The following is a 26,856-nucleotide window of genomic DNA, read 5'->3' as shown; positions in this document are numbered from 1 at the left end:
GCTGTGGTCCCTTCTGAAGCTATTTGTCTTCAGAAAGGCCCACTAGGAGGCTTGGTATCCTACACATTTGCCTGAGCCCTGGGTAGTGCTTGGATGGGAGACCATGCAAGTCCAGGGTTGCAATGCAGAGGCAAGCAATGGCAACTCACCTCTGTTCATCTATTTCCTTGAAAACCCTACAGGGCTGCTCTAAGTCAGCTGCAACTTGACCACACCTTCCACTGCTACCTGTTTGCCCCATCAGGGTCTCCCTGCTCCCCATTTTACCTAATTGAGCTCTCCCCACAGGGCTTTTTTTGAAGCAGGAACTCCTTTGCACATTAGGCCACATTCCCCTGATGTAGTCAATCCTCCCAAGAGTTTACAGGGCTGTTCTTACAGGGTCTACTGTAAGCTCTTGGAGCATTGGCTACATTGGGGCGGGGTGTGTGTGTAGCTTAATATGCAAAGGAGTTCCTGTTACAAAAAAATGCCCTGCCTCCCCAAAAAACACATTGAGTGCTCTGACTGCTAACTTCCGCTGTAATCTCCTGCATCTCTCCCACAGACCTCAAGAGCTTTTATATAATAAAGAATATCCACTATATGTTTATTGCTTTTTAAAAAAACTAAAGGTTAGACAAGAGTGTAGAAGATAAGGAGGGTCCGGGGGGGGGGGCAGGATTCTTGACAAGGAGGAACAAGAGAAGCTTCATTTCTCCGCCTAGTCTGACGACTCACTTTCCTCTTCGTCCTCTTGCTCATCCTCACCTGATTCCTCCTCCTTCTCCTCCTTTTCATTCTGGTGACGATAATAGCACAAGCTAGAAGAGAAAGGGGTCATGATCAATGTTCCCTCTAAGCTGCAGAGTCTTGTGAGCAAAAATCCTACTTTGTGAGCTCCTGGCATTAAAGTTGTGAGCTCCTGCATCAATTAGTGTGCTCTGGGGCCATTTTTCCTGAGCTAAGATAAAAATGCGTGAGTCGGAGGCTTAAAAACTGAGAGGTAGTTCACACAAATTCAGCTTAAAGGGAACACTGGTCATGAAGCAGAGGCTCCATGGGCACTTGTCCAACTTGTGACCTTCAGGGAACCCCTTTTTGCCTTGACACCGGCCAAGGAAGCCGTTGATGTAGAGCACCCAAGCAGACAAGATGCTAGGAAGTCTCAGAAGAATCCCCAGCCCTTTTTTAAAAGCAGCCACACAGGACCCTGATTTCAGCGGGAGCTTATATGGAGCAAGACACAGAGGGTTTCCTGCTCCCCCCTCCCCATGTGGTTTGTCAACTGAACCCCTCCCCTCATCAGTCACTAGCCCTGCAAGTAAGGGGAAAAAGCCAGACCCCTGCCCTTTGGCGTTGGTGTTTTCCACAGGGGGAGCAGGCTTGTCTGGTTTCCCTGTTGCTGCTGTGACTGCTTATGCAGCAACGGGTCTTTCACAGAGCACATTTTCCCTGCCCCCCCGCAGGGTGGCCATTCTACCCCACACCCCTAAGGGATGTTTTAGTCTCTTTTTTTTAAGTGGCATACTATTTATAGAATTATAACATGGTAACAATCTGTGTATCAGGTTCTCTTTGTTCTCATTCATACATACATATTTTAGAAAATAAGTCTCTAGCTCCTTTCATTGTGGAGTTATAAGGGGAAAGACAGCAAAAGCCAAGCAACTAACTTTTTCTCTAGTCCCTTTCCCCTCCAGGCAATGGAAGAGAGGGCAAAAGAGGTCTTAACAGCTGTGGAGAGCCCACATAAACTGAGCTTACTCTTTATTATTAGTTGATTTCTATTCTGCCCCTTCCCCCTTTTGGTGGGCTCAGAGCGGAGTACAACAATTTAAATTAAAACCACAATAAAATCATAATTAAAACAAGTTCCAATATTCAGTAAGTGCAGTAAGTTAGTTCAGCAAGGTAATATGAAGCAAGATAGTATAGCTCCACAATACACAGTGATGCAGCAGGCTGTAAGGGTGTAGGGGGACATCATGTTCTTTTCAGACTTAAGTTCACACTTAGGAGGAGGAAGGTCTGTTGGGACAGAAGAAAGGAGCACTAGTTGTGGTGAGCAAAGGGAACCTCCGTATATGGAGGGAGTAAACCTCTGGATGCCAATGCTAGGAGGCAGCAACAAGGTAAGTCCTGGGCCTCTATGCCGTTCTGGTTGAGCCTCCAGGGCAACCAGTAGACTCTGTGAAACAGGATTCTGGACTAGATTGAGTTTGACCACTGGTCTGATCGAGCAGCCTCTGCTTATGTTCTTCAGTGGGTGACGTGTTCCTAGACACTGCCAGGGCAAACAACTCTAAGTGTGGACACTCCTCCCCCAACCCCACGCAACTCACAAAGCAGCAACAATGATGAAGAGCAGCCCTCCTGTGGACCCAATCACTATCCAGACGGTCCAGTCTGGTTGGGGAAGCGGAGCCCTGGAAGAGATCCCCAGAGCGATGGGCCCTTCCGGAGTGGTCTGCGGTCGCGGGAACCAGGTGGTCTTCCCAACAGATGAAACCACTGAGGGACAAAGAGAACAGGCAACTAGAAAGGGAAAGGACACCGGTGGAGGAGAGGAAACGGGAAGAAGACTTATTTCTGGAGGTGGACGCAAGAGGCAGGAATGATCATACAGTGGCTTGTAAGTCAGGCGTGGCCAGTGTTGCTCCCAGGCTCTGCTACCTCGATGGGCAGGCTCACCAGCAGCTCCCAGGCTCTGTCATTGCCATGCCTGCTGGAGCTGCAGCAGCAGGGCGTTTTTTGAGCAGGAACACACAGGAAAGCAGTTCCCACTGGTTTGGCATCAGGGGGTCTGGCCTAATATGCAAATGAGTTCCTGCTGGGCTTTTTCTGCTAAAAAAAGCCCTGGGCCGTAGCAACCACCAGCTGCTCTCCAGCCGTGCAATGGTAAGTGTGTTGTCTGTGCATACAATACCTTATTCAGTTTCAGGCAATTTACCACCCCTCCCCTCCAATGGATTTGTTGACTTTTCAGGTTTTGGGGTTTGGGTTTGTTTGTTATGCAAACCTAGGAGGTCCCCCAAGTTTGTAGAAAAATCTGTCTGAGTGTGGCCCTGATCTGCAGATTTAGCTACATAGATACTGTATATAAAGGTAAAGGTAGTCCCCTTTGCAAGCACCAGTTGTTTCCAACTCTGGGATGACGTTGCATCATAATATATAGCTTTTTTTTAAAACCCAAAAACCCATTTCCATCCTCAAGAACTTGTCAGCCAATTGATCAGCTAAAGGCTGTGTTGTGACAGGCAAGGGTGGCCACAGTACAAATTGTTCCCAGGCAAATCAATCAGGGTGGCTTTGGGCCAACTGGGAGAACATCAGTCTCTTTTTTGGTCACTGTCCAGGCTTCTGCTGTGCCCACGTGACCCAACCAGCCAGCAGGGTGTGTTGCTTCAAGGACTGCAGCAGGACTTGAGGGCGACCCAAGTTTCAGTCCCTGCTCAGCCATGTCTCAGGGACTCTGGGTCAGTCAGTTTCTCTCTGCCTCACCTGCCTCTTCGGTTGCCAGCTCTGGGTTGGGAAATTCCTGGAGATTTGAGAAAGGAGCCAAAGGTGGGTGCAGTTTAGGGAGGACTTCCCTGGGGTCTAATAGAGCCCACCCACCAAAGCAGCTGTTTTCTCCAGAGGAACTGGTTTCTTTAGTCTGGAGTTCAGCTGAAATTCTGGGGGATAAACAGGCCCCAACTGGCAGTTGGCAACCTGACCTCATAAGGTTGTGGTGAGCATCAAATGGAGGAGAGAGGGAGAACCAGGCAGGACACAGATCGGTGAATCACCCCCAGCCCTGTTCCTTTCACTCACCTGTCACTTGGAAGTCAAGCATGCTACTAAGGTATCCATTGGCACTGAAAAGTTTGCAACGGTATTTCCCAGCGTCATTTGCATTTGCCTCCTTCTTCACCAAGAAGGAATCCATCGTGGTGGTCATCTCCTGTTCTTTGCCTTTCACAATCTGGAAAGGGGAACAAGGTGCAACTGGAATAGGAGCTTAAACCGCCTTCTCTTTAAGCAGGGCATGGTATGGGCTGGGTCGCTTCCCCTCAAGTGGTTTAAGTGTTGATATGTATTATCTTGCTTTGACACAAGAGCTCCCAGGAGTCTCCTGTCCAGATTCCTACCAGGCCCACTGCCTAGAATCAGTGTCTGGTACTCCTGGACTGTCCACTGGAATCCATTTTGTGAGCTATCCTTTGCATATTAGGCCACACCTCACTGATGTAGTTAATCCCCCAAGAGCTTACAGGGCTCTTCTTACAGGCCCTACTGGAAGCTCCAGGAGGATTGGCTACATCAGGGGTGTGTGGCCTAATATGCAAAGGAGTTCCTGCTACAAAAAAAGCCCTGGCTATCTGTACTAAGAGCAGTGTTGGAATCACAGAGGAGCAGAATGGACCCACAGCCCTTTAGCTTTTGGGATGGCCCTTATAAATTTTTCAAAGGCTATTGGGGAGGGGCAAGTGTTACTGATGTAACAAACACGAATTTGAGCAGACTCCGGAGGACAGTGGAAGACAGGAGGGCCTGGCGTGACTTTGTCCATGGGGTCACAAAGAGTCGGACTCAACTGTGCAACTGAACAACAACAAAGAGTTCAAAAACTCTCTCCCCTCACTATAATCAGAGACTGGAATAAGACGATGTAGCTTTCAGGCCGATTTGAATCCTGTTTCTTGTCTTTTTTTAAAAGGGGCTACAGATGAGAAAACAGAGACAGTGGCAGGAATTTTGGAGAAGGCTGGTGTGGTGTGTTAATTAGAGTTTATTTTTTAAAAGAATTGTTTAGGAAGTTTGTATGTCTTCTCTCCAGACCAGCTCTGGAAGACCCACAGCCAAACAATGAAATAAAATGTGATCAAGATAATAAAAGAAGTGGGCAAAATAAATCCGCCAATCAAATAAGTAAAGCCAATACAATAAATAAACACAAGCCAGTTTTTTTAAAAAGATATAGGCAATAGGGTTGCCAGGTCTGTGTTGGAAAACACCTGGAGACTTTGGGGATGGATCCAGGAGAGGGCGGGGTTTGGGGAGGGGAGGGGAGGGGCCTCAGCATGGCATAATGCCATAGAGTCCACTCTTTAAAGCAGCCATTTTCTCCAGAGGACGGATCGAAGCCACCAAGTAATACACCGTCTTTCAGTTTGCAAAAATATATTATAAGGATTGTGTGCAACATATAATAAACAATACAATAATGATAGAGGCCGGCAGTGCTGGGGCTTTTTAAAATAACAGAAACCCCAAATACTAGCCAGGGCCGACCCTGCTTAGCTTCTGAGATCTGACAGGATCAGGCTAGCCTGGGCTATTCAAGTCAGGGTGGCGGTCCTGATAATATACCCCAAACCTGAGTCTCAGGGCCAAAGCCATGACACTGGTAGCAGAATGTGGCTAGTTAGGGGGTGCTACTTACTCGATAAAAGGCATATTTCTTTGCCCCGTGGTTGTACCGGTGCCATCTCATAGCACAGTCCAGAATCAAGTCTTCATCCATTTCCACTTTGAGCTTCCTTTCTGCAAAATCCAAGATCTATTCCACTTTGGGGACTTGTCTTCCCTAAACTGAATCTGCCCACCTAGCCCGACAGCAGGCTTCGTTTCTTGCCACCTATGGGGATGCCAGCCTCCAGCTGGGACCCAGGGATCCCACAGAATTACAACTCATTGCCAGGTTACAGAGATCAATTCTCATAGAGAAAATTGATGCTTTGGAGGATGGGGTCTATCTATGGTCTCGTACCCCACTGAGGTCCCTGTTCTCTCTGCGCTCCACCCCAGGGTTGCAAATCCCCAGGTGGGGGTAGGGGATCCCCCCATTTGAAGGCCCTCCCTCCACTTCAGGGTCATCAGAAAGCGGGGGGAGGGAGGGAAATGTCTGCTGGGCACTCCATTATTCCCTATGGAGACTGATTCCCATAGGGTATAATGGAGAATTGATCTGTGGGTATCTGAGGCTATGGGAGGTAGATGCACCAAATTTTCAGCATAGCATCCAATGCCTCTCTTCAAAACACCCTCCAAGTTTCAAAAAGATTGGACCAGGGGGTCCAGTTCTATGAGCCCCCCAAAAAGGTTCCCCTATCCTTCATTATTCCAAATGGAAGGAAGGCATTTAAAAGGTGTGTGGTCCCTTTAAATGTGATGGCCAGAACTCCCTTCGGAATTCAGTTATGCTTGTCACAACTTTGCTCCTGGCTCCACCCCCAAAGTCCCCAGATATTTCTTGAATTGGACTTGGCAACCTGACTCCATCCCCATATCTCTAGGAGTTTCCCAACCTGGATCTGGCAACCCTAAACCTCCCCCCCCATCCCCTGCTGGTGGCCAGGGGGAACCTGGCAACCCTACCCACTTGCCTGGCACTAGGCCTCTCCCAGAAGGGCCCATGACCACCGTGGCCATTAGACACACAGGGCCATTTAGAGCCCAGCTCCAGCGTCTCACCTCCACAGTAGATGTTCTTCGAGCACGAATAGATCTGTGTCTTGCACGTGAAGCAGTTCAAAAACATATAGTCCATGTTGCCTGCGGATGAGGAGTTTCGTCAGAAGAAGAGCAGGGATTCTGATCAGGGGATGCAGAAGGGGAAGACGATGAAGTGGACTGAATGGGCAATAACAAGATTGCCAGCCTCCAGGTGGGGCCTGGAGATCTCCCACTTTTACAACTGATCTCCAGCTGGCAGAGATCAGCTCCCCTGGAGAAAATGGCTGCTTGGAAGGGTGGACTCTAGGGCATCGTCATACCATGCTGAGGCCCTTCCACTCAGCAAATTCCACCCTCTCCTGGATCTACCACCCAAGTCTCCAGGTATTTTCCAGCACAGCCCTGGCAATCCTAGGCAATAAGAAGTTGTTGCTTCAGGTGATCTAATCCCTGGATAGCTAATTTACTGAGCACACTTTGCTAAAAAGGTCTTATGCAAGGGACACTGAAATTGACTCTCATTCTCCCAAACAGGTCCTCTTCATTTCAAAGAGGCTTGGGCCCCAGAGTTAGGGTTGCCAGGTCCCCTAGGAGAATAGGACCGATTTCCCACTAGCCTTATGCCGCTCTCACTCTCCTCTTTTCCGTGGGGCCGCTGCTGGATTTCGCACAAATTGTCCCGGACCAGTGAGTTGTCTCACCTCTCTTCAAGTTCCCTCCGCAGCAGGCAGCATCCTCTGAAAACCGGTTTCTGTCTCCCATGGAGGGAACTTGAAAAGGGGCCAGGCAACTCTCTGGCTCGGAGCAACTTGTGTGAAATCCAGCAGCAGACCTGCAGAGAAAAGGAGCAACGAGACCGGAACAAATACTTCTTTCTCTACCTTCTCTATCCCATGCATTATCTTGTAAACCTCTACCATGTCACCCCCTCAGTCATTGTTTCTCTAAGTTAAAGAACCCTAAGCGCTTTAAGCTTTCCTCATAGGGAAAGTATTCCAACCCTTTAATCATTCTAGTTGCTCTTTTCTGCACTTTTCCCAATATTATACCTTTTTTTGAGGTGCGGTGACCAGAATTGTACACAGTATTCCAAATGAGGTCGCATCATCAATTTATACAGGGGCATTCGAATACTAGCTGATTTGTTTTCAATTCCCTCCCTAATAATCTCCAGCATAGTGTTGGCCTTTTTTTTTTAATTGCAGTCACGCACTGTCTCAACATTCTTATTCTTAGCCAGTGGAAGTTTTCCTTCCTTTAATAACAGAGGCCAGCTGGGAGAAGCTGACAAGGGTGTGCTTTGAAATCTCACATTTGCTTATTTCAGCCAATAGCCAAAAAATTCCATATCCAAACAAAGTCCTGAAGAACCCGCAATGGAGGCTGGAACCAAGTGTTCATCTGAGATTTCTAGTTCTGGTCCTGTGAGCGGTCTAGACTGAGGATTGATGATACAGCTCAAAAATGTATTTGCACAAGGAAGCTGAACCATCCCTTCTGTAAGGTTTGCAGGCTACTTGCTGAAAAGGCCAGCCAGACATTCTTCTCTTTCTAACTTGCCTCACAAGGTTGTTGTGAGGATAAAAGAGAGAAGAGAAGAATAGGCTTCATCCGGAGCTCCTTATGGGAAGAGTAAAAAAGTCATAGATGGAGAGGTGACCAAAAGCAGATAATTAAACCATTGCTGAGGCTTGATCTGTGTTATGTATGAGAATCAATGTTATGTGTCATCAGTGGTGTTCCTGCCTGGCTCACTGGAGCCTGAAGGACTGAGCTTAGGGACTTAGGAACAATGGGCAGGAGGATCGAAATCCAAACTGCCCTGCTCCAATCACAGGCCCCTGCCAGTTTGAATGACCCAATAACGTGCTTGCGCGGAAACCCAGTATTGTATATAATTGGCCCAGCAGGCCCCCTTCTTCAGTTTTGCTAGTGCAGCCACCTACCATGCTGTACTTAATAAATAAATAATAATATATAATACATATATAATTAAATTAGTTGGTCTTAAAGGTGCAATTATCTACTGCTTTGTTTTAATAAAGAGCTTGTTATCACTACCACCTCGCCTCGTCAATGCCTAAGAACCCACTATATTATAATCTCAAATTGCACACCTGTGGTACTGAAATCCTGACTTTCATTTACCTTTGAGGTACACAAGCTCTTGTACGGTCTGTATCTGACAATCCCTACTCATTTGTGAGGTCAGGGAGAAGGATGTGGTGTGCAAAACAGTGACAGATGTCCTCTGGTGCCTCTCAGCCAGTGCACCCCAGAGACCCTCCCCCCCATTGACACTCACCGCATTCATTGTTGCAATAGACTGAAACAGAAAAATGAAGCATGTTAGAAATCATGGGTGTAGGGAATCCCCAATAATTAGTAATCAAGAGAGGGGTTGGCAACTTTTGAACTGGCCCATCTAAGCTTTTTTTTTTAATAGTAGCTTAATCTGGAATAGTTCGCATTCAGAGGAGGCACACCGAGTAAAAAAATGGAAGTTTGAATGTTACAAGAAGAAGAAGACTGCAGATTTATACCCCGCCCTTCTCTCTGGATCAGAGTCTCAGAGCGATTTACAATCTCCAACATCTCCTCCCCCCACAACAGACACCCTGTGAGGTAGATGGGGCTGACAGGGCTCCCACAGCTGCTGCCCTTTTAAGGACAACTCCTACAAGAGCTATGGCTGACCCAAGGCCATTCCAGCAGCTGCAAGTGGAGGAGTGGGGAATCAAACTCAGTTCTCCCAGATAAGAGTCCACACGCTTAACCACTACACCAAACTGGCTTTCACTTTTGTACAAGCCCCTTTGGTCTTTCAAGTATGGAGTTTGGACTTTAAGAGAATTAATTGGGACACTGAATATTTAATATTTGTGGCACTTTGTATTGTTATGAATTATGTGGCTTTTGATTAATAATATGAATTGTGAGATGTGAGCAGACTCAAGCTTTATAAATAGTATATAAAAATTTGTAAGAGAGTGGCACTTTGGTTTAATCATGGTATTGTGTAGTACATTTTTCTCCTGTCTGTGATTCTCCTGTATTGCTTAGTTAAAGGCACAAGAGCAGACCAGCTGTTTCCAGGGGTAGTTGGCAACTGTGTTAACCCTAATTTTAAGGAAGAGGTCAGTGCAGCATCTGTTGTACTGAGGCAGAGGAACAAAAGTTTTGGTGGGAAGCAATGGATGCGGAATCAAACGAAAGTTATTGGATCTAGAAGAGATGGCTTCTGCACTTGTAAGCATTAGACAGGAAAACTCCATTCTCCAAATGGTGAATGTGGTCCCCTACTCTCCTGAGCAGCAACTCTTTACAAATATAGCTACCATCTCAGAGGAAGGATCCGGACCATGGGACACCAACAACAAGCCACTCAGTCTTAGCTTGTAGGCTTAATCCAGTTTGGTGGACTGAAGCACTGGATTTGGGGGAGAGGAGCCCTGAGTTCAAATTCCTGCACAGCATCTGGTTGACCTTGGAGTAGCCAAATTTAAAACGTTCTAAATAAATAAATAAAAGATCCCACTACAAGCTAAAGTATACATGAGGCTGGGTTTATGAGAACAAGTCCACTCCACGTGTAATTTGATGACTGGGGGTGGGGGAGTGTTTCCATCTGAAAATAGTAGAAGGAAGAATGACTCTTTCTTTCCCCAATATTGTGATCCTGATCCACTCTCTACCCGATTTCTTCGCAGTGTGGTTGTGGGGATAAAAGAGGAGAATGAGCCACATTTTCTGTGCTGACCTTCCTGCAGAAAGGGTGGGATAATTATATATATATATATATATATATATAAAAATTAAGCTGCACCAGATCTTGTCCTAGTATCTCACTGGAAAAGTGCCTCTGAGCATGTGACCAGGGCTTTTCTCTCACCGCTGAGGTAACCAGGGCTTGTCCCGCACAGAGCAAACTTCAGAAAGACTTACCCTTCTGAAAAGCTTTCAGCAGTTTCTGAAAAGCTACCAGGAGGTCTTGGAGGCTCCATGTGATTTCATTGAAAAGCTGCCCGCCTACAAGGGGAAAGCAGGAAGACGAGGGGAAGTTGAGCAGTGTGGAAACAAGGCCTCCTCAGGCCCGATGCCAGCTAGACCAAGCAAGACATTTTATTCTAGCACACTGAAATGCTGATTGGGCAGATTGTGATGGAAGCAGAACTCTGTCCCAATATTCTGGTTTCAAATACATGAGGATTTTTTGCCAAGGAACTGGGCTTCATTTGAATTCTAGTCTAGTAGGGTTACCCACAGGCCTGGGGAAAATGTACTTCTGTCCGTTTAAAGGATGAATGTACAGAAATGGGCCACTGATGCTTTTCAGGGCATGGAGGTGAATCACATCGCCTGGCAAAGAGCACCCCATTAAGGCTCTGCTAAAGAGACAAGACATTCTTTCTCCCCTGGGGAGTTGGCAACCTCCTGCACGATAGCCACCATTCTCTGTTTATTATATTCTGGAGTAGTATAATTACATAAACTTAGAATCTAGTTCTTTTTTTCCCATTCAACTTTCTGAATAAAAGAAATATTCAAAACAGAAAACAGAGAGTCCAAACGCGTAATTTGCGGGGTGTGGGTGTGCTATTTCAGAAGTGCCACAAGATGGCGCTGCCCAGCTGCCTGGGAAAAACAAAGTGAGCGGCTTGTTCAATGCTGTGCGTGTAAATGGCTGGGTATGGAGAGCTGAGTAAGACCACTTTGGCAAAGAAGTGGCCGGTCAAAGCAAGGCTAAGAAGGTGGCTGGCTGGCCTACCGTCGAACTGGTTTTCCATGATCCGGTTCATGGAGCGCTTGAAGTGGCCTGTGAGCTCCTGTAGCGTGATCTCATCTGCAGAGCATGGAATAGAGGAGAAACAGTCAAGGAGGGAAGCAGCGGTTTGCTTTTTTCCTTCCCACAAACAATGCCCTTTATCTTTTTAATGCAATTCCTTCATCTATTCTGATTCTCAGATAGGTCCTCCATCCACCTTATGGGTTGACAGTTTTCTTTTAGCTGAGAAGGGAGTGGAGGAATAGGATCCTGAAAACGGTGCAATACCTGGAGATTTCGGGGGTGGAGCCTAAGGGAAGGGGAGGGGCCTCAGGGGAGGGGAGGGTTGGAGTTGGGGAGGGGAGGGGCTTCAGCAGGGTATAATACCATAAAGTCCACCTTCCAAAGCAGCCATGTTCTCCAGGGGATCTGATTTCTGTCGCCCAGGAGATCAGGCAATCCCAACAGATCTCCAGCCAACAACTGGAGGCTGGCAAACCTAATCCTAAAAGACCCAGGTTTGAAAGCCCAATTATATTAGGGAAGCTTCCTTGGACCCATCACAAAAATTTCAGTCTTTTCTGCTTCGTGGGGTGGTGGTTGTGAGGAAATGGAGGAGGAGGAGGAGAGCTGGTCTTATACCCTGCTCTTTACTACCCCTCAACAGGCACCCTGTGAGGCAGGTGGGATTGAGAGAGCTCTGAGAGAACTGTGACTAATCTAAAGTCAGCCAACTGGCTGAATGTCCAGATTAGAGTCCACCACTCTTAACCACTTCACCACAGCTGGTTCTCACTGAGAATAATAATAATAATAATAATAATAATAATAATAATAATAATAATAATAATAATAATAATAATAATAATAATAATACTTTTTATTTATATCCCGCCCTCCCCGCCAGGGCAGGCTCAGGGCGGCTTTGTGTATCAATGTTGCCCTGCTCGAAGACCTTCTATGACAGAGGTGGCCAACGGTAGCTCTCCAGAAGTTTTTTGCCTACAACTCCCATCAGCCCCAGGCATTGGCCATGCTGGCTGGGGCTGATGGGAGTTGTAGGCAAAAAGCATCTGGAGAGCTGCCGTTGGCCACCCCTGTTCTAGGAGAATCCAGCTGGCAACTGTGTGAATCACTGCAGTCAACCGAAGGTCTCTGAAACATCAAAGGGGTGCCCAGGGTGACTTCCTAGACCAGGAGTACCCAATAAGAACATAACAGAAGCCATGTTGGATCTGGCCAATGGCTCATCCGTCCAACACTCTGTGTCACACAGTGGCCAAAAAAAGCCAAGTGCCATCAGGAGGTCCACCAGTGGGGCCAGGACACTAAAAGCTCTCCCACTGTGCCCCCCTCCAAAGCACCAAGAATACCACAGTGCCCGTCAACACTTTTCCTGGAATCTGCCAAGGGTTCTAAGAAAGTGGGTGGGGCCGGGGAGGGGGGGCTTTTGAATGGCCTTTGGAGATTAGCTGTGCTGATTTTTTAAAAAAATGTTGCTTTGGCAACATTTGCCTCCAAAGCTCAAAGGTAAACTATGCGTATGAAAGAACGTATTTCAAAACAACGTGTTCACTTTAAAAGGCATCCTGTTACACAAAGTGTCTACCTGAAATGTTGAAGAGTTCAGCTTGACTCCACTCCCTGACTTTTGATGTTTGACTCTGCCTTCAAGAGGGGTTTAGATAAAAATATGGAGCAGAGGTCCATCAGTGGCTATTAGCCACAGTGTGTGTGTGTGTATATATAATTTTTTTTTGCCACTGTGTGACACAGAGTGTTGGACTGGATGGGCCATTGGCCTGATCTAACATGGCTTCTCTTATGTTCTTCCAAGAGCTTAGGGACTCCTGATGTAGACAATGCTGGAAGAGATACTGGAGGGAGCAGAACTCTAACCCTTTTGTGGCAGCATCAGCTGAGCTTCAAGAAACCCAAAATGTCCCATCAGAGCCAGCTTCAGGTTTAGTGGGGCCCAGTCAGACATTGTTCAGAGACCTCATCTGCCCCACTCGTGCCTCCCTTTCCTCCCCTGCCTGCCTGTGCCTCCTTCTCCCACTCACTCACAAGTCCTCCCACCACCCCTGCTGGGTTGTCTGCCCCACCTGAGCACCCTTTCCCCAAAAGCACACGCCTGGCAGGCAGCTGGGAGTGCTGATGCCACTGGGCACCACCCACCCACATGCCCTTCCCCAACCATGCTGATCCACTGAGAGCATCGGTGGAGGGGCACTTCAAGCCAACAGATGGGAAAGGGCATAAAGACAGGTGGCAGGGGTGGGTGGGGATCAAGATGCAGCCTCCAGGTGGGGCCTGGAGATCTCCCACTTTTACAACTGATCCCCAGTTGGCAGAGATCAGCTCTCTTGGAGAAAATGGCTGCTTGGAAGAGTGGGCTCTATGGCCTTGTACCATGCTGAGGTCCTTCCACTCCTCAAACCTTGCCCGCTTCTGGGTCCACCCCCAAAGTCTCCAGGGGCTTTCTAACCCAGACCTGGCAACCCTAGTTCCCGTGGAATTACAACTCATCTTCAGACCACACTGATCACTTCTGCTGGGGAAAATGGATGCTTTGGAGGGTGGACTCTATGACATTGTCCCCCACTGACGTCCCTGTCCTTCCCTGGCGCCATCCCTCAAATCTCTAGTTTTCCAATCTGGATCTGGCAACCCTACCACCCCATCCCTTGCCAGTGGTCAGGTGGGATCTGGCAATCTTGGGTAGGGGTCAGCAGCAGTTCTGGGTCCTGGTGATTGCCCCACCTCCCCACATATGGGCTGCACCCTTGCATCATAATCTGAAGAAGAAGAATTGCAGATTTATACCCCGCCCTTCTCTCTGAATCAGAGTCTCAGAGCGGCTTACAATCTTCTTTACCTTCCTCCCCCACAACAGACACCCTGTGAGGAGGGTGGGGCTGAGAGGACTCTCACAGCAGCTGCCCTTTCAAGGACAACCTCTGCCAGAGCTATGGCTAACCCAAGGCCATTCCAGCAGGTGCAAGTGGAGGACTGGGGAATCAAACCTGGTTCTCCCAGATAAGAGGCCAGGCACTTAACCACTACACCAAACTGTTCCATCATCTTGGGGTCCTTCCTATCAGGAAAAGAGAGATTGTCCCAGAGACCCTGAAACCCCCTTCCCAGTTCTTGGTTGGAGCAGAAGGCTAAGACTCTGTGATTCTGGCTGGTAGTGGCAAGGCCCGCCCTGCCACTTGGCAAACTAGGCAATTGCCTAGGGTGGCAACATTCTTTGGGGCGCTGAATTGGACACCTCCCACATGACTCAAAGTTGGCCCTGCTCAGCTTCCGATATCTGACAAGATCAGGCTTGCCTGGGCTACCCCGATCAGGGAGCAATTTCATATTATGTGCTTTTCATTTTCCCCACAATTCATCTGTTTTTGAAAATTGGTTATCAGTGCAGGGAGGGAGGACCCCAGAAGTTAGCCTTGCCTAGGGTGCCAGATAGTCTAGGGCCGCCCCTGGGCTGTGGGCTCTCTCCTAGCCCACAGGTGTGCAACTATGCCACCTCTGATTCTGGTCTTCCAGCCAGGTGCCCAGGTAGCCTCTAGCTTGATTCTCTGCTTCATTGGGTAGCAGCTAGAAAGTGACCCTGACTAGATTGCTAGGATGCTTTTAAAAAAACAAAACAAAACAAGGTCTCAAAACAGGACACAGTATCTTATTCCAAGACACTGTAATGCTGGACAACACATCCAATTACCATGTTAGATTACACAGAGAAGCCTTTGAAATCCATAAACATTAAAACAATTTCAACAGGAAGGAAGGAAGGAAGGAAGGAAGGAAGGAAGGAAGGAAGGAAGGAAGGAAGGAAGGAAGGAAGGAAGGAAGGAAGGAAGGAAGGAAGGAAGGAAGGAAGGAAGGAAATTTAAAAATGAATAGGGCATGGCTTCCAGTCCTGAAAAACACAAAATGCCCTTACAACTTACAACAGCACAACAGATAAGAATAGAAGTTCAATAGCCAATCCATATACCAAAGAACTCCCTCAGGAAAGCTTCTCCATTAGCATGTCACAGCCCAGGAAGCTCCCACAAGATAATGACTCAGCAATACCCCACCTGCTTAATATAAATTACCTGCCTACCAACTTCTTCTTAATTTGACCCCTCTGAGGATGCCAGTCACAGTTGCTGGTGAAACGTCAGGTCTCACAATGCCAAAACCACAGCCACACAGCCCGAAAAATCTACAACAGCCAATGGACTCCTGCGGCGAAAGCCTTCAACAACATATTCTCAAAACATTCCTAACAGTACTGTAATGCAAAGTACTGCCTTCCGCCCCTATTTATATAATGAACACTGAAGTACTTTAAAACGTTTGCCATTCTTATCATTGGGCATGGAGGCCAGGATTGGTTCCTTGGGGCCTGGAACAGTTAAAATCCACCCCAAAAGTTCTGAGTTCTTTGGCAATGGCACTTGGACAGGTGCATCCGTACCAATAACACCCATGTACGAGCTCTTTCCTATGGGCTGCTGCGATAGGCCTTCCACGTTACTCTGCAGGAGGTTCTGCAGTTTTTCCCGGAGTGTAGGGTCTCCGCGGAGCTTGCTGTCCAGGTAGGGACCTTTCACTTCATCCAGAATCCGGATGGCCTCTGGACTACATTTCAGGCACCCCTGAGATCCTGTTATGATCACGGCAGAGAGCCAGATTGCCAGCCAAGACATCACACTGGGCTGCGGTTGCCAAAAGGGAACCTCAGAATGCCTGGAGGATGGGTGGAGCTTTGATGTCACAAAACCTGCATGGTGCACAGCCAATCAGAAGCACAGAACGGCAGGGCCAGATCTTGGGGGGGGCAGAGGGGGGGTGCTTGCCCTGGGCGCCAACGGAAGGGGGGAGCGTACAAGGTGGAAAATTCTCTGTTGAAACTCAATGGGAGTTTCAACAGGGACTTGTCTGCTTTTGCTGCCAACTTTGGGTTGGGAGATATCTGGAAATTTGAGGGTGGAGCCTGGGGGGGCAGGGTTTGGGGAGGGACCTTGGCAGGGTTATAATGCCATGGAGTCCACTGCTCAAAGCAGCCATTTTCTCCAGGGGAACTGATCTTTGTTATCTGGAGATCAACTGTCATAGCGGGAGATCTCCAGGTGTCTCTTGGAAGTTGGCAACCAGAGGTGTGCAAGAAGGGACATGCAAAATCACCTGGATGCCATAGTAAAATATATAGGTAAACTCAGGAGGGGGGGCAGAAGAGTAAAGAGGACTGCTTATATACAGGAATTTTTAAAAGGCCCATCTTGTTGCTTTAGAGTAGATCTTGTAAGGCAGAAGTCCCTAACCCCTGGCCCGTGGACCAGTACCGGTCTGTGGCCTGTTAGCAACCGGGCCACAGTGCAAGGCAGAGGCGCCACACCGCCCCTTTTGCCCACCGGGACCCAGGTGGATGAAAGAGGTAGTGTAGCTTCACTCCAAGGGGAGGCAGCCTTGGAATGAGGCAGAGCAGCCCTGTCACCCCTTACGCCCACCCAGGACCCAGGCGCCTGTATCTCAGGGAATTCGAAGAAATGCCATCGCCACTGAAATAGCACTAAATTAATATTCTGCTTTTAACTGTCTAATGTGTGATTATTGATATTTATTGATTTTAATTGTATGTGGTGATTTTATGTTGTGAGCCGCCCTGAGCCTGCTTTGGCGGTTGCTGACTTGCCGCCTTGCCGACGCGGGGATTCAGGGGTTGGCCTTGCAGTGGCTTTCCTCTTTCCTTGAAGGTCGGGGACAAAGGGTCGCGATTGGGGGGGAACTATACCAGAGGCGTTCACTTAACTGTGGGGTGCCCCAGGGAGCGGTTCTCTCCCCGATGTTATTTAACATCTATATGCGACCTCTTGCCCAGATTGCCCGAAGGTATGGGCTGGGGTGTCACCAGTATGCTGATGACACCCAGCTCTATCTACTTATGGACGGCCGACCAGTCTGCGCCCCAGAAAACCTGGATCAGGCATTACAGGCCGTGGCTGAGTGGCTCAGACTGAGTGGACTGACACTGAATCCTGCGAAGACAGAGGTCCTTTGTTTGGGCCGTCGGGGGCCGGGGGAGGGAAATCCCCCTGCCAGCTTTTGGCGGTGTACCGCTGAGGCCAGCGGACAGGGTCAAGAGCCTGGGGGTGCTATTGGAGCCGTCCCTAAAGATGGAGGCTCAGATAGCGGCCACTGCCAAGTCCGCGTTTTTTCATCTTAGACGGGCAAGGCAGCTGGCCCCCTTCCTGGACCCCGACGACCTAGAAACAGTGATCCATGCTACGGTCACCTCGAGGTTGGATTACTGCAATGCCCTCTACATGGGGCTGCCCCTGTGCCGGACCCGGAAATTGCAGCTGGTGCAGAATGCTGCGGCCCGGCTGCTATTGGGCCTCCCAAGGTGGGGGCACATCCGGCCGGGCCTTCGGGCTCTGCACTGGCTTCCAATAATATACCGAGTCCGGTACAAGGTGCTGGTCATTACCTTTAAAGCCCTATATGGCCTGGGACCTGCCTACCTGAGGGACCGTCTCTCCCCACACGTTCCCCAGAGAGTACTGAGGTCTGGGACTCAAAATCTGCTCACCATCCCCGGGCCTAAGGAAGTGCGTCTCAAGGCAACTAGAGACAGGGCCTTTTCTACAATGGCCCCTATGTGGTGGAACCAGCTACCGGAAGAGGTGAGGGCCCTGCGGGATCTTGCTCAGTTCCGCAGGGCCTGTAAGACAACCCTCTTCCGGTTAGCCTATGCCTGATTAGATAAATGTAGCTGCCAGATTTCTGTGATTATACTGTATAGTTCTAATGTTAAATATTTTAAGGTTTTTTAGGTTTTAAATGTCTGATTTTAAATATAATAACTTTGTTCTGATTTTATTGTTTTATTGTTTGTTGTAAGCCGCCCTGAGCCACTTGTGGGAAGGGCGGGATATAAGTTACCAAATAAATAAATAAATAAATAAATATAAATCAAATAAATAAATAAATAAAGAGGCAGTGTGGCCTCGCTCTGAGGCATCACCCGCCCAGGTCCTGGGTGAGCGGAGGGAGTAGCACTGCAATGACCTTCGCCTACCCCTCGTTTAAAGACCCCCATGGGGGGCAGGGGGGCAGCCTGAGGCAGCAAAAACCCCAGCAGCACCACCACCACCACCGGTCCATGGAAAAATTGTCTTCCATGAAACCGGTCCCTGGTGCCAAAAAGGTTGGGAGCCACTGTTGTAAGGATCATTCCAGCGAATGAAACCAGCAGAACAAAGTTGGAGTCCAGAGGCACCTTTAAGGCCAGCAAAGTTTTATTCAAGGTATAAGCTTTTGTGTGCATGCGCACTTCTTCAGATATGATGAAACTGAAATTACCATTCCATACATTTAGGTAGAAGGCAAGCAGTAGATTAGCACACAGCATAATCATGTTAACAGATTCAAAGACCAAACAGGAATAACAAGCTCAGTTTATATGGTTACCATTTGTGTGGGTTTAATTTAGGGGGAAACATTGTGAAGGAAATAAATATGCCAAAATTGGAGATGGATGGGGGGATGTATCCCTAATTCTGGAATGCTGAGAGTAATTAACTGAGACCTTGCCATGACACTCCATCTGTCTCCTCTCAAGCATGGAGGTGGGCTTTGCAGAATCATAGAATCACTGAGTTGGAAGGGGCCAAACAGGCCATCTAGTCCAACCCCCTGCTTGATGCAGGATCAGCCTAGAGCAGGGGTGGCCAACGGTAGCTCTCCAGATGTTTTTGCCTACAACTCCCATCAGTCCCAGCCATTGACCATGCTGGCTGGGGCTGATGGGAGTTGTAGGCAAAAACATCTGGAGAGCTACCGTTGGCCACCCCTGGCCTAGAGCATCCTTGACAAGTGTTTTGCTTAAAGACTGCCAGTGAGGGGGAGCTCACCACCTCTCTAGGCAGCTGATTCAACTGTTGAACAACTCTTCCTGTAAAAAAGTTTTTCCTAATATCCAGCCGGTACCTTCCCTTCCCATCCTTAATTTAAACCCATTATTATAACCTCTGCTGCCAACAGGAACAGCTCCCTGCCCTCCTCTGAGTGACAGCCCTTCGGATACTTAAAGAGAGTAATTCTGTCCCCCTTCAACCTTCTCTTCTACATTCATGACCCTCAGCCTCATAGGGCTTGGTCTCTAGGCCCCTGATCATCCTTGTTGCTCTCTTCTGAACCTGCTCCATTCTGTCCACAACCTTTTTGATGTGAGGCCTCCAGAACTGCACACAGTACTCCATGTACAGCCTGACCAATGCAGTGTACAGAGAGACTATGATGAAAGAATCATAGAATCGTAGAGTTGGAAGGGACCTCCAGGGTCATTGAGTCCAAACCCCTGCACAATGCAGGAAACTCACAAATATCTCCCCCTAAATTCACAGGATCTTCATTGCTGTCAGATGACCATCTAGCCTTTGTTTAAAAACCTCCAAGGAAGGAGAGCCCACCACCTCCCAAGGAAGCCTGTTCCACTGAGGAATCACTCTAACGGTCAGGAAGTTCTTCCTAATGTTGAGCCAGAAACTCTTTTGATTAATTTCAACCCACTGGTTCAGGTCCTACCTTCTGGGGCCACAGAAAACAATTCCACACCATCCTGTATATGACAGCCCTTCAGGTACTTGACAGCCCTTCAAGTTCATATCAGCTCTCAGCCGCCGCCTCTCCAGGCTAAACATGCCCAGCTCCTTCAACCTTTCTTCATAGGACTTGGTCTCCAGACCCCTCACCATCTTTGTCGCCCTCCTCTGGACCCATTCCAGTTTGTCTATATCCTTCTTAAAATGTGGTGCCCAAAACTGAACACAATACTCCAGGTGAGGTCTCACCAGAGCAGAGTAAAGTGATACCATCACTTCACGTGATCTGGACACTATACTTCTGTTGATAACAGCCCAAAATTGCATTTGCCTTTTTAGCCACCGCATCACACTGTTGACTCATGTTCAGTGTATGATCCACTAAGACCCTTTGATCCTTTTCGCACATACTACTGCTAAAACAAGTCTCCCCCATCCTATAACCATGCATTGGATTTTTCCTACCTAAATGCAAAACTTTACATTTATCCCTGTTAAAATTCATTTTATTGGTTTTAGCCCATTTTTCCAGCCTGTCAAGGTCATCCTGTATCCTGTTTCTGTCTCTGTTATGCCTCTGTTGATATACAGCATCAAGGTCTTCTCCATTGAGTGCTCCCTTCTCATTTGGTGGCCAAAGTATTTGAGCTTCAGCTTCAGCATCTGACCTTCCAGGGAACAGTCAGTGTTGATTTCCCCTAGGACTGACTGATTTGATCATCTTGCACTCCAAGGGACTCTCAAGATTCTTCTTCAGCACCACAGCTTGAAAGCATCTATTCTTCTGTGCCCGGCCTTCCTTATGGTCCAACTCTCACAGCCATACATTACTACTGGGAATACCATAGTGATGGGAAATATACGTTAAATTCAGAGGCGTGGAGTGGCAATAATTGGAGTCGAGGCTTAAGCTTATCAAATGAAATAAAGTTTACTAGAAAACATCGGGATAGGGTACTTGGGATATGAAAGAAAAACAATTTAGCATACCAGCTAGTCTAACTATGTCTGTTATCTACATGGCTACATTATACAACCCTTTGTCTAACAGTTCTTCTTCCCAAATAGCATTTTGCCAGGAAGAAGAGCAATTCAGCTTGCATACAAGATCAAAGCATTTCACACCTGTCCTTTCTGACCAATGTTAGGTTTACATCTTCCTGGGCAAAGAAGACTCTGCACATAATTGGGTTTAGGTTACAATACATCATTTCCTCTTTCAGGTAAACAGTTAACTCTATAATGGCTGGAATGTGCATAGCTTGTATTCCAACAAACCCCTTCTCAAGTTATGTAACCTTTCAGTCATTAGCAATTTCAATCAAGTTCATACTTTCACATAGTCGTTCAAACTTCAGTCTGTCAAGCGGCTTCGTCATGATGACAGTGATCATTTCTTCAGTAGGGCAGTATTGTAATTCAATCAGTCCTTCTTTAATCATCTCTTGCACAAGTAAACACTTGATGACAATATGTTTGTTGTCTAGTTTTATGTTCTCAGCTTTGCAGATGCTTATGCATGCTTGATTGTTTTCATACATGAGCACTGGTTTAGGTTCCTCTATTCCAGATTCCTTAAAAAGAAAAATAATCCATTCCAGTTCATTGCATGCCTTTTGGGCAGACACACATTCAGCTTCAGCAGTAGGTTGAGCTACAATCTTTTGTTTCTTAGTGTTCCAGTCAATCACACTATCTCCATAGAAGAATACATTTCCACTTGTTGATTTTCCATCTCCTTCATTTCTCCCAAAGTTGGCATCCATGTAGACTACTAGTCTTGAGTTGTCACGTGCTGAAATTAGTAATTTGTAATCAGCTGTTTTAGATAGGTATCTTGCCAGTCTTTTTATGGCATTCCAATCATGGTAATATGGTGACCTTGTCTTTCTACTCAATATTCCAACAGTAGTAGAAATATCAAGATTCTGCTTAAGTACAATAGTTTTCCATTGCTTCTCTATACTCACAATTGTTTTCAAGCAATTTTCCTTCTTTCAAAGTTAAGTATGCTGGATTAAGTGGTGTACTAATGTTTCCATGTTTCTTTATTCCCATGGATTCAACAAAGTCCATAATTTTGTGTTTTTGGTTCAGCACAAAACTTCCGTCTTCAGCTTTTTCAATTTGTATTCCAAGGTAATGTTTTATGTCTCCCAGTTGTTTGACTTCCACATCTTTATTTAGCTCATCAGCAATTTCTTTGATGTCCTCCTTGTTGTAACAACATAAAATCAGATCGTCAACATAAGTCTATATGTACTGGTATTGTCCATTTTTGAGTCTTGTAAACAAACAGGGTTCTGATTTTCCTTGTTGAAATCCTTGCTTCTTTAGTAGTTCTGTCAGTTTATCTGACCAACCTCTTGCAGCTTGTTTTAATCCATAAATTCCTTTTTGAAGTTTACACACAAGTTTTTCCTTTCCAACTTCTTCAGATCCTTCAGGTTGTTCCATGTAGATTTCCTCTGTTAAGTCTCCATTGAGGAAAGCGGTTTTAATGTCCACGTGTTCAACTTGCATGCCTTTGGAGGCTGCAATTGTTAGAAGTATTCTGAACGCAACATGACTTATGACAGGTGCAAAAATCACTGTATAGTCAATTCCTTGTTCTTGCTTGTATCCTTTTGCTACTAAACATGCATTGTATCAATCCACACTTCCATCAGGATTGTATTTTACTTTGAGTATCCATTTACAACCAATACCTGTTCTCTCAGGAGGTAAGTTTGCAAGTGTCCAGGCTTGCTTGTTATCTAAAGACTTTATTTCATCATTCATTGCATCCATCCATTTCTTTCTTTCTGGATCAGGTAGTTGATTTATTTCTTTCCAAGTTTAGGGTTATTTGACAGGTTGTACTGTTGCACAAATTCCAAGTCTTGGCGGTGATACGTCTTTGTTGCTCCTTGCTGACTTTCTCACAGTAACTGTGGTTGTCTCTGCTTCTCTTGGACTTCCTGCTTCCCCTTCTGATTCATTGTTTTCTTGTGAAGGTGGACCTGCTTGCTCACAGGTGGTCCCTGCAGACTGCCAAATAGCAAATTCACTGAAGGTAAGATCCTCTATAGGATTCTGTACTGTGGATTCAGCTTGCATAGGAGCTTGCAAAACATTGTTGCCATCTATATATACCACACTGCATTCTTTGACATTACATGCATTAGGGTCTAGGATTCTGTATCCTCTTCCACCATAAGCATAGCCCACAAGTATACCAAGTTCTGCTCTGGGGCCTAGTTTTCCCCTTTTCTTCTTAGGCACAAATGTGTATGCTTTGCAACCAAAAGGTCTTAAATATTTCAAACCGAGTCGTTTGCCATACCAAATCTCAAACTGCAATTTATTAGTCACTTTGGATGGAATTCTGTTATGCAAATAAACTGCAGTATTTACGGCTTCACCCCACATATAATCTGGCAGTCCAGATTGCATTAGCATTGATCTGGCCATTTCCATAATTGTTCGGTTCAGTCTCTCGGCTGCACCATTCTGTTGTGGTGAATAGGGTGTAATAGTTTTATGTTGAATGCCTTGTTGTTCCATAAACCCTGCTACTATATTCAGTTCCATTGTCTATGAACAATACTTCTGGAACTTTGCCAAATTTATTTCTCACAGCAGCAACATAGAATTTAAATTTGTCAAATACTTGATCTTTGCTTTTAATTAAGTAGACATAGACATATCTTGACTTAGCTTCTATAAATGTCAAAAAGTACCTGCTTGCACCAGCCGATTCTTTGATTGGCCCTGCAATATCTGAGAATACCATCTCTAGAAATTGTTCATTGTGTACAGTATTTTTGCCCATGTATCTTGGGGCAGTACCTTTTGCCTTTAAACATATATCACAACCAGACTGCATTTGATCACAATAACATCAACATTACATTCTTTCAACAATTTTTGCACACTTTGCACACTACAGTGCCCCATAGTTATGTGCACTTTGATTTTGTTTAATTTCTTTCTACACGAATATTGATAGTGCCCTTTCAAGTTGCAGAAATTACATATAATTTTCTTTTTCCCGGGATGCACTCTAAGTACAGACATCTTATTCTAGGTTTCAAAAAGTTCCCTCCTTCTGGCCTCATCTCTCAAGTATTCCAGAATGTAGTCAAGTTCCTGTTTCTCTTTCATCCTCAACAAGGATGCAGTACTTTTATAGCTTTTAGGAAGAGATTTAAATAAAGCAGCTATTACTTCTTCATCTTCCACTATGGCTCAAATTCTCTTAAGCTCTGAAACCACTTCCATTATCTGATTCAGATAGGTAGCCCTTGAATCTGTATCATTCATCTTAAAATTGCACAGCTTTTCTCTGAGAAATATTCTGAGTCATAGAAGGCTTAAATGATTGCTTTTCTAAGAATTTCCATATCTCTGCACTTGTCTTACAGTCCAGGACTAGAATGGACTCTTTCTCTGACATGGCATTCAGAATGATTAATTTTGCCCTATTGTCTTTAAAATCAAAATCTGGGATTTCATCCTTATTTTCATTGAAAACTGCTTCAAAGCAATTTTTTTCATGAAGGAGCGTTGCATTTTAATCAACCAAAATCTAAAATTGCTTGCATTTAAGCATGGAATTTTAACATTGATTGGATCAGTACTCACAACGTGTGCCATTGTTGCATTTGCTTGGGCATCGTTTCTCACCACAACCCTGATGTTTTGGGAGGTAGAGGGATTCTCCTCTTGTGTGTCAGACATTCTTGAATTCAGGCTGCAGCAGGTCAGCAGGAGAAAGTGCGCTGAGGAATCCAGTGTTTCCAGCTTCTAATTGAAATGCAGATTCTCACTCAGTGGCATCAAGCAAGGGAATTAGGCCCCTGGCGGGTCCTTTGTTCCTCTCGATTGTTCCGGTAGTGGAAAATACAGCTTTTCAAACAGCTTCTGGTCATTCAAAAATATTTTAACTTTCTGCCTGTTCGAACTTTTAAAAAATCACTTTCCAATATGCCAAACTCCAATATAAACCATGCTATCTGCTACCAATTTGATGGGAAATATACGTTAAATTCAGAGGCGTGGAGTGGCAATAATTGGAGTCGAGGCTTAAGCTTATCAAAAGAAATAGTTTACTAGAAAACATCGGGATAGGGTACTTGGGATATGAATGAAAAACAATTTAGCATACCAGCTAGTCTAACTATGTCTGTCGTCTACATGGCTACATTATACAACCCTTTGTCTAATAGTTCTTCTTCCCAAATAGCATTTTGCCAGGAAGAAGAGCAATTCAGCTTGCATACAAGATCAAAGCATTTCACACCTAATGTCCTTTCTGACCAATGTTAGGTTTACATCTTTCGCAGGCAAAGAAGACTCTGCACATAATTGGGTTTAGGTTACAATACATCATTTCCTCTTTTGGGTAAACAGTTAACTCTATAATGGCTGGAATGTGCATAGCTTGTATTCCAACACATAGCTTTGACTATACGGACTTTTGTTGGCAGGGTGATGTCTCTACTTTTTATTATACTGCAGATTAGATGACTGGACAGCATTACTGATGTAACTAACACAAATTTGAGTAGACTTCAGAGTATGGTAGAAGACAGGAGGGCCTGGCGTGACTTTGTCCATGGGGTAGCAAAGAGTTGGACTTGACTGTGCAACTGAACAACAAAAAAGGTCGCATTAGCCTTTTTTGCCATTGCATCACACTGGAGTCATTTCCCCTGTCCCCAGACCAGAGAAATACATTCCAAATTACATTACATTCTACTATTCGTTATGTTACATTACAATCTACTATTAAAATCTATTATTACACATAAGAAATAAAATACAGAGGACGTAAGGCCCTTCTGGGGGTTTGATGAAAATAAGATGTCTGGGCTGAATGAGGTTAGCATATGTAGTGAAATCCCTGTTAAGTCCAGGAGATTCCATTGTTGTGAGTGCTGTAATAACTTACAGCTCAGCAATTTCCCTTTCTAGTCTGTTCCTGAAGTTCCTTTGCAATAATACTTTGCAAAAAAAACCCCAAACCCTACTTTGAGGTCACCACTGAATGTTCTGGAAGGCTGAAGTGTTCTCCTACAGGTTTCTCAGTCTTGTTTTTCTTGATGTCAGATTTGTGTCCATCTGGCGTAGGGCACTGTTGCCATTTGAACAGTAATAAATGGTAGAATGTATGTATAACTTGAATAACACTCTGTTGCTCATAGATTGGGTGGACTACAACTAGGATATACATGTATTTTTGTGATTTACCTAGATTTGCAGAAACACCATTTGGCAGGGAACTTGATTACCTTTTACTATCCAGACCAAATGGCCAAGACACACTGTTTTATGTGACCATGTGATCAGTTCGTTTGCCCTCTTAATCAACAAATTGCATGTATTCCAGCCCACAATACCTGATCCCCTCATCTGATGAAGTGTGCTTAGACAGCACACACATCACGTTCTAAATAAAACTTGGTTAGTCTTAAAGGTGCCACTTGACTCCTGCTTTGTTCAATTGGACTCAAAGTTTGCTTTGCTTGTGGTCGTTTCAGAAGGGAACCCTCACTGTGGTCTGCAGAAAGACTGGAGGGAGTCCACCAGCACCTTGAGACTAACAAGATTTTCACTCAAGCGCCCTTGGTCAAAAGCTGCTTAGCTTTGGGCATCCCCCTTCCTTCTCGTCCCCCACCTCCCCGCCCCCCACAAGCCGACCCCCTGGGGGTCAGCCCCTCCCGCCTTTGCCCTCCCCACCCGCCACGGCTCATAATCGTGTAAATTCCCGGGCCGTGTCCCCCTTTCATCGCAGCTTGTATATCGGGGCTGTGGGACCACCTGGCCCTGCGGGGTCAGAATAACTGCGGTCACGGTCTGCTCCGCATTAATTAACCTTTGATCCTTGACGGGCCCCCGGGGGGGGAGGAGGGGAGGGGAGGGGCCCTCGTAAAAACAACAAGGAGATTAATCGCCGACAGGCCCTTCTGGGCCAGAGGCTTTGGGACAGCTGGGGAAAGAGCGAGAAGCCCAGAAGGTGCGTTGGGGGGGGGGGGGAGGAGAGGTGATACGAAGGCGGAGGGGAGGGCAGAGTCACCCCAGGGCTGT

At 46.3% G+C, this 26,856-nt stretch overlaps 1 protein-coding gene across 1 annotated transcript; it reads right to left on the bottom strand.

The window, feature by feature from the left end:
* Positions 1–568: 568 nt before the first annotated feature.
* Positions 569–15,888, bottom strand: IZUMO1 (izumo sperm-oocyte fusion 1). The gene is made up of 9 exons (XM_060255291.1): positions 15,657–15,888; positions 11,189–11,263; positions 10,366–10,449; positions 8,726–8,746; positions 6,439–6,519; positions 5,408–5,508; positions 3,796–3,946; positions 2,325–2,493; positions 569–803 (listed from the first exon to the last, which is right to left on the bottom strand). The coding sequence occupies exons 1-9, from the start codon at positions 15,886–15,888 to the stop codon at positions 704–706; spliced, it is 1,014 nt and encodes a 337-aa protein (XP_060111274.1). The 3' UTR covers positions 569–703.
* Positions 15,889–26,856: the final 10,968 nt, after the last annotated feature.

This window comes from Heteronotia binoei, chromosome 15 (genome assembly GCF_032191835.1).
Source record: "Heteronotia binoei isolate CCM8104 ecotype False Entrance Well chromosome 15, APGP_CSIRO_Hbin_v1, whole genome shotgun sequence".
Lineage (NCBI taxonomy): Eukaryota > Metazoa > Chordata > Lepidosauria > Squamata > Gekkonidae > Heteronotia > Heteronotia binoei.
Note: the sequence above shows the minus strand (reverse complement) of the source record. Positions and strands in the feature narration are given on the sequence as shown.